The 14,982-nt window shown below is 49.6% G+C and overlaps 1 protein-coding gene across 2 annotated transcripts in view; it reads right to left on the bottom strand.

The window, feature by feature from the left end:
• AGAP1 (ArfGAP with GTPase domain, ankyrin repeat and PH domain 1) overlaps positions 1-14,982 on the bottom strand; it is a 566,367-nt gene that overhangs the window by 112,281 nt on the left and 439,104 nt on the right. For both annotated transcript variants that reach the window (XM_068962986.1, XM_068962992.1), the window contains one exon: positions 8,495-8,656. In XM_068962986.1, coding sequence (XP_068819087.1) covers positions 8,495-8,656 — 162 coding nt within the window. The remainder of the gene's footprint in view (positions 1-8,494; positions 8,657-14,982) is intronic.

Raw genomic sequence — 14,982 nt, 5'->3', positions numbered from 1 at the left:
TCTCCCGCTGTGATCAACTCATCTTTGTTTATTTCCGACCCGCAGCCTTCCACAAAGGATCTGTGAGCACCGTCAGCTTCTGTGTGTTTGTGCTGGAAGGACTGAACCCTGCAGGACGGCTTTTGAGTCAACTGCGCCCCATCTAGGATGTCAATGTCTAGAGTAAGCCCATATCTACTCAATTTCAGCAAGTTCATTCTTGTGGAAGCTGGAGTTGCCACCCGAGAACTCTCTCAGGAAAAATGATCTGGTGTGTGGGGAGTAGGCAAGTCCATCAGGATATCCAGTGTTTCCTACCATGTCCGCCTCAGGGGCAAAGAACCCCAGGCAACCTGGCCACCTCATCAAAGGTCCTGTGTTGTGGGGAAATCATCTAGGAAGATGTTATAGTTCTCGGCATTTCACATTCGCTCTAATTAACTACTCAGTTCAACCATTCAGAGGCACTAACCAACTAGTGTATTAACAAGGAGGTTCCGTGGAGGAGTCTTTACTGCTAGAAGGAAATACGGTTGATCATGGAATTCTGATGGAGTTGATGGTGGAGACCTCTGACTGTCTTTCCTTTCACGGAAGGCAGCTGCCAAGATTATAATAAGGTGTAGACACACTGCCTCAGTGTTTACACAGTGGGAGATCCAAGAGTGACCCACGATGGCAACACCTGACAGCTTTCACAGTCTTCTCTGATGTTCACCACTGCTGAGTCACCTCAGTCGTGTCCAACTCGGTGCGACCCCATAGACGGCAGCCCACCAGGCTCCCCCGTCCCTGGGATTCTCCGGGCAAGAACACTGGAGTGGGCTGCCGTTTCCTTCTCCAATGCATGAAAGTGAAAAGTGAAAGTGAAGTCGCTCAGTTGTGTCTGACTCTTCGCAACCCCATGGACTGCAGCCTACCAGGCTCCACCATCTATGGGATTTTCCAGGCAAGAGAACTGGAGTGGGGTGCCATCGCCTGCTCCGAATTTCCTCAGTAACCACTTCCAAATAACACAAAATCCCATAAGAAAGGCCCCATAGAGGCAGGTTCCTGGTCATCATTATGTTTCCTGGCAGTCACGTGTCCTCCATTGCATGTAACATGGAGCAACCAGCGTGTTAACTGTGCCCACAGAGGAAAGGTGAGAGCGTCACGGTGAAAAGATGCTTAAATAACAAAAGAAACAAACTGCCCGACACTCAGCACCACCCAATGGGCACAGGCGAACCTGAGCCCCCATGCAGCTGCAGCTGCTGCTTTTCTGTAAAAATGAGTATGTAGGGAAAAAAAGTTGCACAATGCTCCTGCAGAATTCTTCATTTCTTCTCCATGTGTCTTCCAATATATCAACTAATTAAAAAAAACTTTCTTCCTAAGATGAAAAGACACTGATCAATTACAGCAACATTTGTTTTCTTGGGGGCAGGAAGAGAAGGGGACGACAGAGGATGAGACGGTTGGATGGCATCACCGACTTGATGGACATGAGTTGGAGTAAACTCCGGGAGTTGTTGATGGACAAGAAGGCCTGGTGTGCTGCAGTCCATGGGGTCACAAAGAGTTGGACATAACTGAGTGACTGAACTTAACTGACTAAAGTGAAAATAAAACTGTTCTGTGACTAATTCAATCATACCACTGGGGTTTTAGGCTGCTGTAAATAATGACATTTAATCAAACAGTGATGCCTTTTGTGGCATTTTATTAACTAAGATAACCATTGTGTATTAAATCTGCAGAATCTAACATGAAGTTCTACATGTTAGCACTCCCTGACTTTTACAACTCATTGCTGGTTTATCTTTCTTCTGGACCATCCATGCCCTTCTTACATATTCTGCCTGAAATCATAGGTATAGTCCGGGGACATATCTTTTTAAAATATATATATTTACTTATTTTCTTTTGTTGTGATGCACGTCGAGCACACGAGCTCAGTGGCTGCAGTGAGTGGGCTTAGTACCGCCTCAGCATGTGGGACTCTGGTTCCCGGTTTCCTGACCAGGGATTGAACCAGCATCCCCTGCACTGGAAGGTGAACTCTCAACCACTGGGCCACAAGGGAAGTCCCCTTGGTGTGTGTCTTATTCCCATATTAAGGCACGAGTGCCTTGAGAGAGGAACTGATTTTTATTTGTCGTTTCCCACTGAGCCAAGCACACACAGCTTCCTCTGTGCTTGTTGTACGATATTTGATGAGAGAATGAAATGATTCACAACTTCAGGTTGTCCTTGGAAAGAACGGAGGAAGACTAAGTCTCATCTGACCTCTGCAAACTGGAGTTAATGAAATTTGTAACCATGCTGGAGGCCTCACTTGAGATGGCTTAGTGGGTATAGCTGCAATGGGCAACTCATTGTGATGTTCCCCTACCGAGTAATATTTCAGTATTCATCCACGATCAACCATACAATGGGTCTAAAAAGACCCAGAATGAACAACCAAGGGATGGAGATGAGAAGGATAAAATAAATTCCCTTCCGAGACCTTTAGAACAAAGCACCAAGAGCCCAAGGGGACAAAAAAAAAAAAAATTAAAAAAATCAAACAAAAAGAAAACGATAACAAAATGCCAAGAAACAAACAAAAACCCCAACAACAAGATTTCCGAGTCCTCTCTTGTATAATAAGGTTGGGTAAATCCAGACTGGTCCTGCATTTTTAAAGAAACATCTTTGCTCTACCACCTCTGAATTTGACGATCCATATGAAAGTCAGGGTCTTTACATGGAATCTGAGAAATATCAAGGAAGCCACTCTGCCTGCCCCACTCCTAGATTTAAAAGCCGCTCCACACACCTCAAAGACTTGCTTTTTGCCTGGTGGAAAGAGCTTGAGGCAGAGAATCAAGAGACGGTTCTGTCACCTACCAGCAACCTGACCCTGGACAAGAAAGCCACTTAACCTCTCTCTACTTCTGCCTTTTCACTGGGGAAACAGGGAAATTAACACCCGATGCAAACTTGCATGAATGTTACCAAACGAACAAGCACTACCCGATTCGGGACTGCGGAACCGGGGCTGCAGAGATGACCGGCACAGTTTCAGCCATGACAACCTCTCTCCTGGACCCTGGATGAGAAGAATACCCAGAACGGACGGCAGTTCCAAGGCAACGGCAAAAGATGGCAAGTCATTAATGATCTGCAAAATCCCCACTGCCCACGGGATTTCCAGGCACATGCCCTTCAACTTGACTCTGGCCATGAGCCCGAGGCCCCTGAGGCTCGCATCCTTCCAGAACCTAGGTTCTGCTATGGGGGCCCAACCAGTGCTAGACTTGCCACAGGGGGACCTGGAACCTTGCCGCTCAGGGCAGCCCCAGCTCTGACAAAGTTTTCCTTTTAATATCTTAACCAAAATCCGCTTCTGCGAAGGTTCCACCCACTAGTCCCAGTGAACTCCGTCAGGGCCACCCAGGACGCGCTGGGACTGTCTTTCCGTGGTTTGAACACAGGACGCCCTCATGCCCCTCGCGCTGGCTCACCACCCTCTTTCCCCATATCTGAGTTTACGTTTCTTTTTTTAAAAAAAACTTTTAATTTTATATCGGGGTACAGCCAATTCACAGCGTTGTGATAGTTTCAGATGGACAGCAGAGCAGCTCAGCCATACATCGCACATACACACGCATCCATTCTTCCCAAGCTCCTCTCCCATCCAGGATGCCACACAGCATGAAGCAGCTAGGTCCCCAGGAGCTATCCGTCTTAAATGAAGCAGTGTGTACAAGCCCATCCCAAACTCCCTAACTATGAATTCACTTTGGTTGGTCTGTAATCACTGCAGAGTTTAGCCCCCAGATCCGAACCTACCCATTTTGTTAAATATAACTAATAATTCTGAGCAAGTCAAATTCAATTTAAAACCGAGACTATCACTGATATTTCAATCCCGTTGTTCCCGATGGTCTATGAAATAAGAATACAAGTACTATTCATGATGTAGAAGGTTTTTTTTTTTTAAAGCTAAATGCCGCCTTCACATTTTCCATGGGAAGCCTGCAGGCTGCTGGTTTTTGAGAAGCTTACCCTCAAAGTTATACTCAGCAGTGAAGTGCCCCATTGCTGACATTCTTCACGAATGGTCTAGTTTTCCCAGGTAAAGGCATCACAAAGGTGTTTTTATCATTACAGATGGGGCCACGGAACTGGAAAACGCTCACGTATTTTTAGAGAGTGTGTGTATGGAAAGAACAGACCCTCACCTGCAGGAGCCTCCAGGTAGGCAGTGGGGGGCCTGATGCCCGGTGATGCAGAGGGCGTGGGGGACACGCACCAGGTCCTCCCAAGGTCAGTACCACGGTGGTCAGCCCTCACCCACCCAAAGACATAGCTCAGCTCTCAGTGCTGGGGACACTTAGACACACACCCGCCTTTCCAGGGCACTTCTGCCTTAGACGACATGCAATGCCACCCACACTAGCTCATACCTCACAGTTCTTCCACACTCAGCCCCCTCCCAACCCCAGAAGGGGCTGGACTACTCTATGATATTGACTCTCTCTATGGGCTTCCCAGGTGGTGCAGTGGAAAAGGATCCACCTGCAGAGGGCAGAGATGCAAGTTCAATCCCTGGGTCAGTCAGGAGGAGGGCATGGCAACCCACTCCAGTACCCTTGACAGGAGAATTCCACGGAGCCTGGCAGGCTGCAGTCTGGGAGGTCACAGAGTTGGACACCCCTGAGCAACTGAGCACGTATGAGGGCTGGGTTATATTTGAACCCAGTGACCATGCTGGAACTCAAAATATTCAGGAAGGAACTCTCTGGTCACAGTTGCTACTCCCATAATTTACGAGATTCAATCCATTCATTTTAAACTGTAAATACAGGAAGATGACCGCCATTCTAGTTAATTTAGGTTACACCGTTTTCAACTATTCTGTGTAGACCTGTTCTTCTGCAGGAAAGAACCTCTGTAATCGAGTCTGATGAGGGCCAGGGCAGCGAGGAAGTCAGGGAAGAAGATCGTTATGGCACCAAGGGCCCCCACGTGGACAGAGAGTTTCTGGAATTTCAGGCAACGTAAATATTTGATGAAGGCACACTTTTAGTCTTTACTTTCTGAACAAAGACACCACAAAGGTAAGAAATGCCCAGCGACAGAAACTTGGTGCTCAGTTGAGAGCCTAGGCAGAGAGTGGGGCTCCCTCATGGGCTTGGCGGGGGACGGTTCAGACGCGCACACGTGGCGCTCCGACCCCTCCCTTGGCAGGGCTCAGGCCAGGCCCTTGAGGGTCACAGGGGACAGACTTCTGGTCCACTGCACTGATGTTAGATCAGGGGCCAGATGTGCCCAGGGGTGTGTAAGAGGCCCTAGGAATGGCACGAGCATGCACGGCTTCTGCTAGCTCGTCCCCGCCTGCCCTCCCCCGCCCTTGGAGGCAGGCCTGGGTGGCAGCCTGCCTGGGTAGCTCGACGTCTTTGGTGTCTCATCGGGTTTGGTCAGGGAGGTGGCGGCAGGGGACCAGAGGCAACGGGGACAGGGAGGCCAGGGGCTTCTCCGGGGCCCCTCACCCTCTGGGTCACCAGGTGGCAAGTATCCTTCTGCTGAAGGACACATCTCCGGATGGAGGTCTTCCCCAGACGCCTCCCTCTGGGCCTTATAACCAGCTCCTCCTTTCCCTGTTACCCACTGGGGGCCCACACCACCCCTATAGCTCTTCCCACACCCTGCCCACACGTCTACAGACAGTCCCTGTGGAAAATTCCCATCAATGACCCAGCTGAGGGTGCCATGTTTTCCCTGGAACCCGGAGTGAAATAGCTGACTCAGTGGAAGTGAAATTTTCTTATTCTCTATAGAGATTTGAGTCTAGTCATCTGATCCAATGGGGCGTCTCAAAAACTACACGATTCATCCACTCTATGGACATCATCTAGAGAACTTTTTACTATCTGCAGTTGCAACTGTTCAGCATGAGGTCAAGCCAAAGAGAGTATACTGGCAATAACAAGTCACAATGCTTGCAGGAAAGAGAAATATAAATATTTTTAGTAATTAAAATTAAGCAATCCTCTAAAAATATACAACTAGCTTTCATTTTAAGAAGGCTTAGCTTTGATGGTTCCCACAATACACTTTAATAGTTATTAAGAAAATTTTAAAAATTGTGCATCATTGTGAATCTAAAATTATTTCAACTGAATGATGCATTCTGACTTCAAAGATGTTAAAATGTGAAAAAAAAAAAAAAAAAAAAGAATAATATGCCTTGGATGTAGCCTGTCTCCCCAAAATGACTCATTTATAGTTGGGAAGGTAACTTTTCCTAGGGAAAAAATGATCCGTTTTCTTTTTACAGAGAACTTGCCTTATTTTCTAGTGGAAAGATGTCACAGATATGGCATCATAGGGATGGTCCTCTTAACTGCAAAGCGAGGCACGGTGTCCTTTCTAGTCATTAGCACTGAACTTCTGAACACACATCAACCGACACCCATCAAACATGCCTGAGATGCTGTTGTGATTTCTAATTTGGGTGCTTCTGAACCTGTCTTTCTGTTGGTGTCACCACCTCGGCAGGAAGGCTCTTAATGAAAGGGTCCATGGTTGGCTGGGGGCTGAGGATCTGACTCAGCCTTGTCACAGGCTATTGCTCAGAGGCAAAGGCACCGCCCCAGTAACGCAGGAAGTGGAAGATGGAAGCATTTCAGGCATCCGACAAGCCCACTATCACTTCTCGAACTTTCTGCGAACCCACTGCATGACGAAGATGCTGATTTGAACCGGCAGCCCAATTAAACGCGCAACCACTACTAATTTACTTTCAGGCTGTATCTTTTTCACACAGTGTTCACTATGCCAGGAGGTGGGTGGAATGATCAGCAGGGATGAAATGTGTGTAATGAAGTGATAGGTGGACTTGATAATCAGCTTCTACCAAGTGGTACCTTTTTAAAAAAGTCATTAGTTGGAAACTCACGTGACAAACACAGTAAGATGTTTATCTGTGAAATGGGCCTGAGACCTTCCCCTGAGGCAAATCTTACTCTTCCCCTGGGCCCGTGGGGCACCTGCCCCCCACTTGGCCGGTGGCCACGCATCTTCGTGACTTTACCCCAGTCCTCTTGTAGCGGGTGGGGTGTGTGGCCACCCATTTGTGGCTGGGGGCTTTCTGCTGAAGTTTTTGGAAGGCGCTGCATTAATGCTCAGCATCTGTGGGCGATTTATTTTCCAATGGGAAGGCCAGCGGTCTCTGAGTGGGTGCTTTGATCCACAATCATTATTTTTCACCACTGCTGATATAACAGAATCATCCTCATTTATCATAACAGGAGAAAATCAGTTTTTACGGGCTAAACTTGTTAGCAGGAAGCTATGGGAGGCAAAATGGTAAGATAGGCACTGAAAAAGGGCTTCTAGACTCTTTCCTGGCACCGTGAGAGCCCCAGCAAGCTCCCTGACACTCTGAACCTTGGTCTCCTCATTATAAACGAAAATGCTGTGAACTCACAGAATTACGGTAAATGACACAGCACTTGTACTGTAAACTCTGCTCCTGCCTTGCTAACAAATGCATCATGGGCTTATCTCATTTAAGCTTATCTTCAGATATTAGGAAGGAACAGGCACTTTCTTTCACACTCAGACTTGCAGTTTGAACAGTCAAAAGAGTATTTCCAAAAAAGTGCAGCAGAGATGGAGAAAGAAAAGGATGTAAGTTACAAAGGTTGTTTCCAGCACACATGGAATCCTTGTTGAAACCAGATTCATCTACTCTCACTGGTCTCACCAATCATTATTCATGTTACACAACAATGTTCTCACATTTAAATTTTCCTTGGAAAGATCTCTTTAACTTGCTTATTACAGTGTATTAATCTCACCTCCCACCATGCCCGTGTGCCTGTGTGTGCATGTCCACCTCCACTCGCACACCAAGGAATTAAAAAAATGTAACTCCATCAGGAGGAGCCACTTCTGAAAGATCACGTGGGCCCAGCCCTGAGCAAAAAACCTGACTTCAACAAGTCAGAGGAGAATCAAGACAAGACGGTGCCCACGGAAATACTAATGCAGCTCACGAAACAACAAGAGTGATGGGCATTAATAGAGGAGGCGGTTATCATCAGAAGCAGCTGAAAGCCAGGATCGGAGTGGCTGTCTTAACTCGAGTTGAGTCTAGCTGGGATCAGGGGAGACTCCTACATCAGCAGGCTGGTCTTTTTTGGAGGAAGACAACGGGGCACAGCTTGGCTGGAGCGGACACACGAACCCAGCTTGCCGAGGTCGGGCAAGACCAAACCACCTGCCCGGGTGAATGGGGGGCTGGGCCACCAGTGTCACCATGGACCCAGCGGCAGCCGTCAGGAGGTAAGAGAGCTGATGTGATTGGGCAGTCTGGAGGGTCAGTGGGCAGAGAGAGGGCCCCTAGCACCGCCTTGTAAACAGAAAGCACACGCAGTGACCTGCATCCCCGAGCATGGGAGGAGTGAGGATTACTTTTCAGGAGCATGACCTCTGCCCCCGACAGTCTTCGGAAGTTGGGGTGGGGTGGGGGCCTTACCGTCAGCGGTGCCGGAGAGGCCGTCGGCCTTGAAGTTGCTCGTGCTCTTCTTCCTCCGATGCCTCTTTCTGTTGGCGTGAGGGGAGGGGGGCGGGTCGAGCTTGGGGCTGGCGGTGCTGGAAATGCTGGGGCTCGAGCACAGGGGGTCACCCAGCCCCGTGTCTGCCGCCGGACCGGAAAAGGAAAAGAGCGCAGAGGTCAGCACGGAGAAACCAGACTCTTGCCAAGGACCACAGCAACGTTCTTCCAGTTACCAAGCCCTGGAAACAGTCTCCGAACCAGGGGCTCAGAGGTCAGGGCGCCCCGTGCCTGAACACGCCACCTGCCATTCCAAACCAGGAGCCCCTTTCGGCATCTTCTTTTTGCTCAGGAGAACTGAAAGTCCTCCTTTTTTTTTTTTTTTTTTTAAGACCAGTGCTTCTCCAACTTTATTACTTTAAATTTTTTTTTTATTGGAGTAGAGTTGATTTGAAACATTGCTTTAGTTCCAGGTGTACAGGAAAGTGCATCAGTGACGCATATCCATATGCCCACTCTTTTTTAAGATTCTTTTCTCATATAGGTCATTACAGTCTGTTGAGGAGAGTTTCCTGTGCGACACAGTGGGTTCTTAGTTACTATTTTATATACAGCCACGTGTCTATGTCAGCCCCAACCCGTTCTCCTTCCCCCCGGGTTGCCCTAAGTTTGTTTTCTACATCTGAGATTCCATTTCTATCTTGTAGATAAGTTTGGTTGAACCGCCCCCTTTTTTTTTTTAAAGATTCCACATATGAGTGATATCATATCACATTTGTCTTTATCTGATTTATAAAGTTCTCTATTTTGCATGTTTGGAGTTCTGGAAAAGGAAAGTTGGGGGGGGTTACTTGTTTATTTTTCTCTTCTCACAAATAATTTGATCTATTAGGAACGAAAGACATGCTCAGGAATACGCAGCAGAATGTCACGGTAAATGGGGTTGAGCCGTGTGTGCGCTCACACGCAAGATACAGGTATGTCTGATTCTCTGTCTCCTTCCCTCAAGACTCTGTAGGACCAAACGCCAGGTGATTACTTGTGAGATGCTGCACACCACCTCCCTGTCTCACCAATGTCCAGCAACAGTGCTTAGAAGTCCACGGTAGACCTGGCAATTTTAGATTCACTGACCCTACTTAACAAAATGTTAAAACCAGTGTACTGGAAGTGAAGCTCTCAACTAACGATGACTAACTTTATTTTATCAGAGAGAAGAACACAACTCCCTTAAAAAACCTGAAATGAACATGCAATTCAGCAGAATAAACAAGTTCACTGAGAAAAGGGATGAAGGAACACCATCCAGATACCTCCAAGCTCCTAAGAATTCATCGTTTCATGACACAGCATCTTTGTTAACTCAAAAGACAGAACCTTCTGTGCAATGAATAAATAAATATTCATTCATCCAACGAATGTTCTTTTGAGGACTTACTGTTCTTTTGAGTCACTTTGCTAGATGTCTGGGATGCACTGCTGAGAATAACAAAGGTCCCTGTCTGAGTGGCATTGGGACAGCCGTGGGGTCACAGCCTAGACTTCGTTACAAGGTGGTGAAAGGGGAAAGGAGCCCATGGAGAGTGGACATTATAGAGGTGGTGAGGGGGTGGGGGGTACAGAGAGGGTCTTGATGAGAAGGCAACCTGTGGGCCAATGATTAAAGATGGAGAAGACATGAGAATTCACATGCATACCTCAGGGAGGAGGAAATCACCAGAACCTGGCCCTAAGACCAGGTGTGCATGCTGGTGGTGTCCCAGAACCACAGAGGGGAGAGTGGCCAGGGCCGGTGAGGACGGGAGACTCAGACAGGGTGTCAGCAGAGAGGAAGGGGCTCAGACACTGCCTAGGACCCGGCGTTTACTCTGGGGAGCTGCTGCAGGGTTTTGAACAGAAGGATGACTTGATTTTGAATACAAAGATACTTGAGGGTCTCCCTGGTGCCTCAGTGGTAAAGAATCCTCTTGCCAAGGCAGGAGAGACGGGCTCTATTCCTGATCTGGGGAGACCCTACCTGCCGCGGGACAACGAAGCCTGTGGGCCGTAACCGATGAGCCTGTGCTCCAGAGCCCGGGGCCACAGCTGCTGAAGCCCGTGGGCTGTACCCGATGAGCCTGTGCTCCAGAGCCCAGAGCCACAGCTGCTGAAGCCCGTGGGCTGTACCCGATGAGCCTGTGCTCCAGAGCCCAGAGCCACAGCTGCTGAAGCCCGTGGGCCGAGAGCTTGTGCTTCACAACAACTGAAGCCACTGCAGTGAGGAGCCCACACCTGGCGACCAGAGCCGAGTCCCCGCTCGCCACAACTAGAGAAAAGCCTCTGCAGCAACGAAGACGCAGCACAGCCAAAAATAAATAAGCAACATATTTATAAAGAGATACTGGAAATCTGAATTTAAAATACTTTTATTTTCTGAACCCCTGGAACATTTTAGCATGTATTAAGAAATATTAAAAAAAAAAAAAAAGCTTAGTATCTTTTAAGCTCTACAGCCAGCTCCAGGAATGCCCTAGGAAGCAACTTCCTGACGTCCTAAGACCAGCAGCGCCTTTCCCATCCCTGCACGGTCAGGAGGGTCAACCTTCTTCCCATCCCCTGCGGAGCCAAGGCCGCTGGGAGCCTGTCCTGGGAGGGGTGTAAGAGTCAACCCACAGCTCCTTCCTGCAGGAGGACCTGCCTCCAGGAGACTGGAACTCTAGGTTGACTCTATCCACATGGTCATTTCTTCATTTTCTCTCCAACTTGCTGCCTGCTCTCCACCAAAGGCACACTCACCCTGGGTCTGGCTCCTGCCCTATAGAACGTGCTCCCCTCCAGGTCCAGGGAGTATGGCTAACTGCAGGAGGGCTCCTCTCTCGCTAGCTTTTCACCTTTTCAGTGGTCCCAGTCTTCTAAATACAAATCTTTTAAAAATAGCACTTCTAATACACGTACGTTTTGAAAATACTAGATCCCACTGTAAATAAAATACCCCACTGTACGTAAGACTGTACATAGATATCAAAGGGGAAAAAAAAGGTTAGTCTAGTTAACATTTAGTCGCTAAGTCGTGTCCCACTCTTTGCAACCTCATGGCCTGAAGCCCACCAGGCTCCTGTGTCCGTGGGATTTCCCAGGCAAGAACACTGGAGTGGGTTGCCATTTCCTCCTCCACCCAGGGATTGAGGCCTCATCTCTTGAATTGGCAGGTGGATTCTTTACCACTGAGCCACCCGGGAAGCCCCCAGTGTAGTTAATACATGTGCACAATTTCAGACAGTTTGGAAGCTGCCTGATACTGCTGAGGCGTCCAGGGACCCCAGGGTCACTAGCTGATCCTAAAGCAATCCTTTTACATGTTAGTCAGTGCTCAAGCCTTACGATGAATATATTTGTCATTTCAAATATTTTCCGCCCAGGTTTCAAAAATCTTCATGCTCTGACCGTATCCTCTCTGACTCTGAAGTGTTAAGAACCCACTGTGTGCCAGGCTGGGTGACAGGCCATGGGGAGACTGGTCCCAGTGAGCATCCCCACCCTCTAGTCATGGAGGCGGATGGGGGGTGCAGGCTAAGACCGCTGCCCTCTGCTGCAGCAGGACAGGTGTTTTATTACTTCCCTCTGTCCCTTGGCACCAAGTTCGAAAGCATCAATTCTTTGGCACTCAACCTTCTTTATGGTCCAACATCCATACATGTCTGGACTAGAGAGTGAAAACCCCTGTCCCCATGGAGTGACTTCTAATGACTGAGAGGATGCCTGTCTGGCCTCTTGCTTGATACCTCCAGGGAAGACTATATCTCCTGGGAAATAGGAGTTTGAAGAGGGTGAATCAGATCTATGGCAGAAACACGAAGATTCCCTGGAGAAGGAAATGGCAACCCACTCCAGTACTCTTGCCTAGAAAATTCCATGGATGGAAGAGACTGGTGGGCTACAGTCCCTAGGGTCGCAAAGAGTCAGACACCACTGAGCGTCTTCACTCACTTTGAATCCTATGTAAACAGAAGTGCCACCTACACGCAGAGAGAAGTAAGGTGGGGAGCCATCCATACATCCACAGTCACCGAGGCAAGGGGGCTCCGTGGCCTCCCTTGAGGAACACAAATGTGGCTCCAGGAGGAGCCACCAGGACCCAGAGCGTGAGTGACAGAGACAAAGGAACCACGGAGCCAGGGAAGGGGCCAGGAGCGGGTTTGGCGTGGGGACAGTGAAGGGCAGAACGGAAAAACATGGGTCCTGATCTGGGCCCCGCAGGAAGGGAGGGAGGCGGGAGGTGAGCTTTCAGAATAACTCAGGGCTGTCAGCTAGCAATAGAAACAATGATCACAATGACGAAACCAGAAAGCAGGACCAGCTGTTTGTGAGCCCCAGCAATCCCGTCTCAGACAAGGAGGGGCAAGAATAAAGGAAGTGATGTGTACTCGTTGCTCGGAAACCGAGAAGCATTTCCCATCTACCGTCTGGCTTGCTGCTCACAGGACCAAGGCCCAGCCACGAGCGCCATTGCCAAAGTCTAGAGACTGCAGGCAACCCTGGAGCCTCATCTCTTCTCCCTGCCCGGTCAGTGCTCAATGCTGGCCCAAGCCCTGCACATGTGATCCCAAGTCTCTCGCTGGAGGAAGGACAGATAATCATGATGTGGCCAGGCGTCCACAGGGGGTGGGCTAAGCGGGAGTCGGGCACAGAAGTCCCTGGGAAAACCAGGTGCTCCAGGCTGGGGTCCATGGGGGGCAGGCACAGCTCCATGGTGGACAGCTGGGCAAAGCCAGGCAGCCCCCCAGGAATGAAGGGTCCTGCCAGGAACTGTGTGTCAGGGCCCGGCGGGCTGACTGCAGCAGCAGGAGCACCCACTACGTGAGGGGCCGGCGTCTGTGGCTCCGAGGATGGGGTTGGGGTGGCGAGCTGTGACAGAGGCCGAGCAGGGGCAGGCCAGGTCATGGTCAGGGAGGCCTGGAGCAGAGAGGGTCCCCGGCAGCCCTGACCATTCTCCAGGCTGGGTGCCACATCAAGGATGCTCTGGTTTCTAGTGACCTGGGTTCCATGTCCGGGTGCTGGTATCTGAATGCCCGGCTCCTAGATCCTGAGAACTCCCTTTCAAGAGGAGGTGTTTAAACAGTCCCCTGGTTTAAAATACGACCCATCAAAACACACTGGGCTTCTGTGCTGCGCTTTTCCATCTCCGATGACTCCTCTTGTCTGACAAAGTATCCCTCAACCTGAAAAGCCTCTGACGGCCCAGCCCCAGACCCTGAAAATGCACCCGCAGAACACAGTCCGCTCCTCCTGAGAACAAATAACGCATCTTGTTTTGTGTCAATTAGTGGACACCGGACAGATGGCTCCGTCGATGCCCTTAAATGCGAGAGGGGGCAAGGCAGAGGGCAGAAGAGGGGAGACGGGAAGAAAAGAAAGCCACAGCAAATTAGAAAGGGGAGCGCCTCATTACGCCCCCTCTCACCCCGCTTTGATGGAGGGACCTGGAGTTCCCGAGACACAGCGCAGAGCCGGGATGGGCCGGTCCTCTGCCATCCCGTGCACTCAATGCTGGCCATTAGTTCTTCCCAATCGGGCATCAATGTTCAACCCACACCCCAAAAAATACATAATATGAGCAATAATGATAACAATCTGCAGGCTCTTGAGCTTCAGTACGTGAAGTATGAGTCAAAGAAGCAGCTTCACTTTTCACTCGGAGAGCTGACAAGCATGACTAGAGGGGGAATAAAATAACATTCCGTCCGCATAAATATCAAGCAGCCTGCTTGAGACTGATGGGCCAGGAATGTATTCTTAGCCATCATTCCGGCAGACAGGCCCAAGGACACTCATAACTTATTTTACAATCATTTAGTTTCAGCTCAAGTGGAAAACGTGACAACTTATCTCTGCTGACAAGATGCCATATCGAACCTTACAATTAACTCTCCTCCGATTATCTGCCCAGCCGATCATTAGCTGGGCCATTTTCGATGAACTGTTGCGGGGAGCGTGCCTCGGTGATGGCTGTCGGTGCCAGGTGTGAGGATGGGTTTTTGACATCCCCGGCTGCTATTCAAATAGACCGGGCTCCGTGCCCCCGACTCCCAAGGCCCTGCTTCTCCCAAGGGGTCTCCCGGTGCGTGTGCCGGGCGGGGGGAGTCCTTCTGCACCGTGCTGCGTGGGAGCTGAGCGTCCCGATGACTGTTAGCACTGCAACAAAACCGGTGTTACTACGGCCCGTGCTCCTCCAGTGGACGTGTGCTCCTCATTGCCCAGAGTCTATTTCAGGGAGCCAGGGGCTCTGGAGGGACGCCTCCCACCACTCCTCCTTACTGGGTTTGACCTGCAGAGGGGACACCAAGAATTCCCTGCAGGACTCCCCTGCCCCGCCCCATGCACGCTGTCTGGGGGGCGCTGCTGATGGTTCTGAGGGCAGGCTGACTGTTAATTTCCTATGTGTTGAAGAAAGCGGGCTTCCTCAGTGGCTTAGCGATAAAGACTCCATCTGC

Source organism: Capricornis sumatraensis, chromosome 2 (assembly GCF_032405125.1).
Source record: "Capricornis sumatraensis isolate serow.1 chromosome 2, serow.2, whole genome shotgun sequence".
Classification (NCBI taxonomy): Eukaryota; Metazoa; Chordata; class Mammalia; order Artiodactyla; family Bovidae; genus Capricornis; species Capricornis sumatraensis.
This window is presented reverse-complemented; position numbering and strand designations above follow the sequence as displayed.